The sequence below is a fragment of the Sesamum indicum genome, unplaced genomic scaffold, assembly GCF_000512975.1.
Source record: "Sesamum indicum cultivar Zhongzhi No. 13 unplaced genomic scaffold, S_indicum_v1.0 C01060, whole genome shotgun sequence".
In the NCBI taxonomy this organism is placed as follows: Eukaryota; Viridiplantae; Streptophyta; class Magnoliopsida; order Lamiales; family Pedaliaceae; genus Sesamum; species Sesamum indicum.
In genome coordinates, this window is record NW_011629919.1 from 1 (window position 1) to 1,884 (window position 1,884).

The 1,884-nt window shown below is 45.2% G+C and overlaps 1 protein-coding gene across 1 annotated transcript; it reads right to left on the minus strand.

Annotated features, from left to right (window-relative positions):
* Positions 1-12: 12 nt before the first annotated feature.
* LOC105155263 lies at positions 13-815 on the minus strand (the record flags this gene model as incomplete). The annotated part of the gene is made up of 1 exon (XM_011071135.1): positions 13-815. A coding segment is annotated over exon 1 (803 nt), but the record flags the coding sequence as incomplete, so codon positions are not given.
* Between the last annotated feature and the right edge of the window lie 1,069 nt (positions 816-1,884).

The following is a 1,884-nucleotide window of genomic DNA, read 5'->3' on the forward strand; positions in this document are numbered from 1 at the left end:
TTTGGCACATACACAGCAACCGGTGGTTTCATCTGTTTGTGAGGTTTGTTCAATGTACACTCCTTATCCATGTGTCCTAGGGTCATACAGGTTGTGCATTTCAAGGGAAGCCATTCATATTCCACATCTATTCTGCAAGGTGTCTCTCCTCCATTTTCATCCGGTGTCATGATAATAATTTGTTTAGCCATCTTCTGGGTAACATCAATCATCACACATATACGAGCAAAATCCAGTCTCGTACATGCTCTAGTGATCGCGTCTGGGTAAAGTGGTTTGCCCACTCCACTTGCAACAGTCCTCAAACCTTCCGTCGTCCAGAATTCCATCGGCAGGTGTCTTAATTTGATCCATACAAGTACTTGTATATGCTTTAATTTTCTCATAGCCATGCCCGGTTCCCACTTTTGACGTACAATCGGCTGCCCTTGATACAACCACGGACCCCCTTCAATTATTTCCTCCATATCTATAACAGTTTTGAACTGAAAGAAGAAGAAGCCATTCGATGTCGCTGTTACCTCACGAAGTGTTGGCCAGATGGAGTGAGTAAATTCCTTTAAATGGTGATAGTATGGTCGTTTTTCCAAAAAATAACCAACTGCTGTAGTTTTCCAATGTTGAGATCCATTACGTATCGTGTCCAATGATGGACGAACAATTATCTCCCCGTTTTGTACTGTAGGCGCCACATATGAGAGTGTCTTGCGTGTAGAATTATTGAAATCCCGAGCTATTTTGTCATCTATATTCGAATCCGAGCATGCATGTAGTGGGATATTTCCAATAAATAATCCCGTAGGTGCTCGAGCCATTTTTTAAGTCAACGGTTGCTCACGTGTCATATCATCACTTGCGTTTCTGGACAAATCAGCAGATGACGTCATGCTGATGTCAGCATCAAGGGGATTGCTGATGTCAGCATATGAGTTATGCTTCATGAGTGCCACATCACCCGCCTTGTCGTGTACCACATCAGAAATGACTAACGAATCAAACCCTTCCACCTCAGCATTCACTACAGTCACCAAGTCATCGTTGTCCACATCAGCAACAGACGCCGGCTGATTGATATCCGCGGGAAAAACTCCTGCAGCAGTGTTTTTCGCTGGATTGTTAGTAGACAACATTTTTAACGATTGGCAACCAGATTCCGTCGTCCTCTTTCGCGTTTCCGGCCTCTGAATATTGCGAATAGCTTTTCGCAGCACTTTGACCAGTGGTGGTTCGTTGTTGGGGTTTAGATCTGGAAAACGCCGGCGAGACGTTTACCCTCCTACCCGTGCATCCCATCGTTGTTTCAAGTCCAGCAACGCCTCTTTTGATTTCTCATCTCCGTCATCGACAACTGCTGTTGCTAATTGTAGGAATTCAGCCATTGGGAATTCTTTTCCTTCGCATCCGCCATGGGAGGTATTCAATGGAGCTTCGCGAAACCCTAAATTCTGGCGGCGCATCGGATCTCTTTCATCTTCAACAAAGTTTGAGTTTTGAGACATAGGAATGTCATTTCCACTCCTTGGGACCAATTCACATTCGTCTGCCATGGCCAGATCCTCAAGAATCGCTTCATCTTCCTCGGCCGCATTATTTGCAGAAAACCCTAATATTTGTGGCGCTGTAATAACTGTCGTTTCAATAGCCAAGGATGCATGTTTTGCCGTCTTCAGGTCATCCCAAACCTCTGTAACATCTGGTTCATCATCTCCGTTCATCAGCTCGCTGTTCATTACAGGAGACGTTTCAACTTCTATTGTTGTCTTTTCGGATTCTGCCAAAAAATTCCGCTGCCCATCGCGAAACAGCGGCTGGTCGGTCTGAAAATCATCATGGCCATCCTCATCATCACATCCTTCCTTCTCGTCGGCGTTCTCGTCGCCGGTC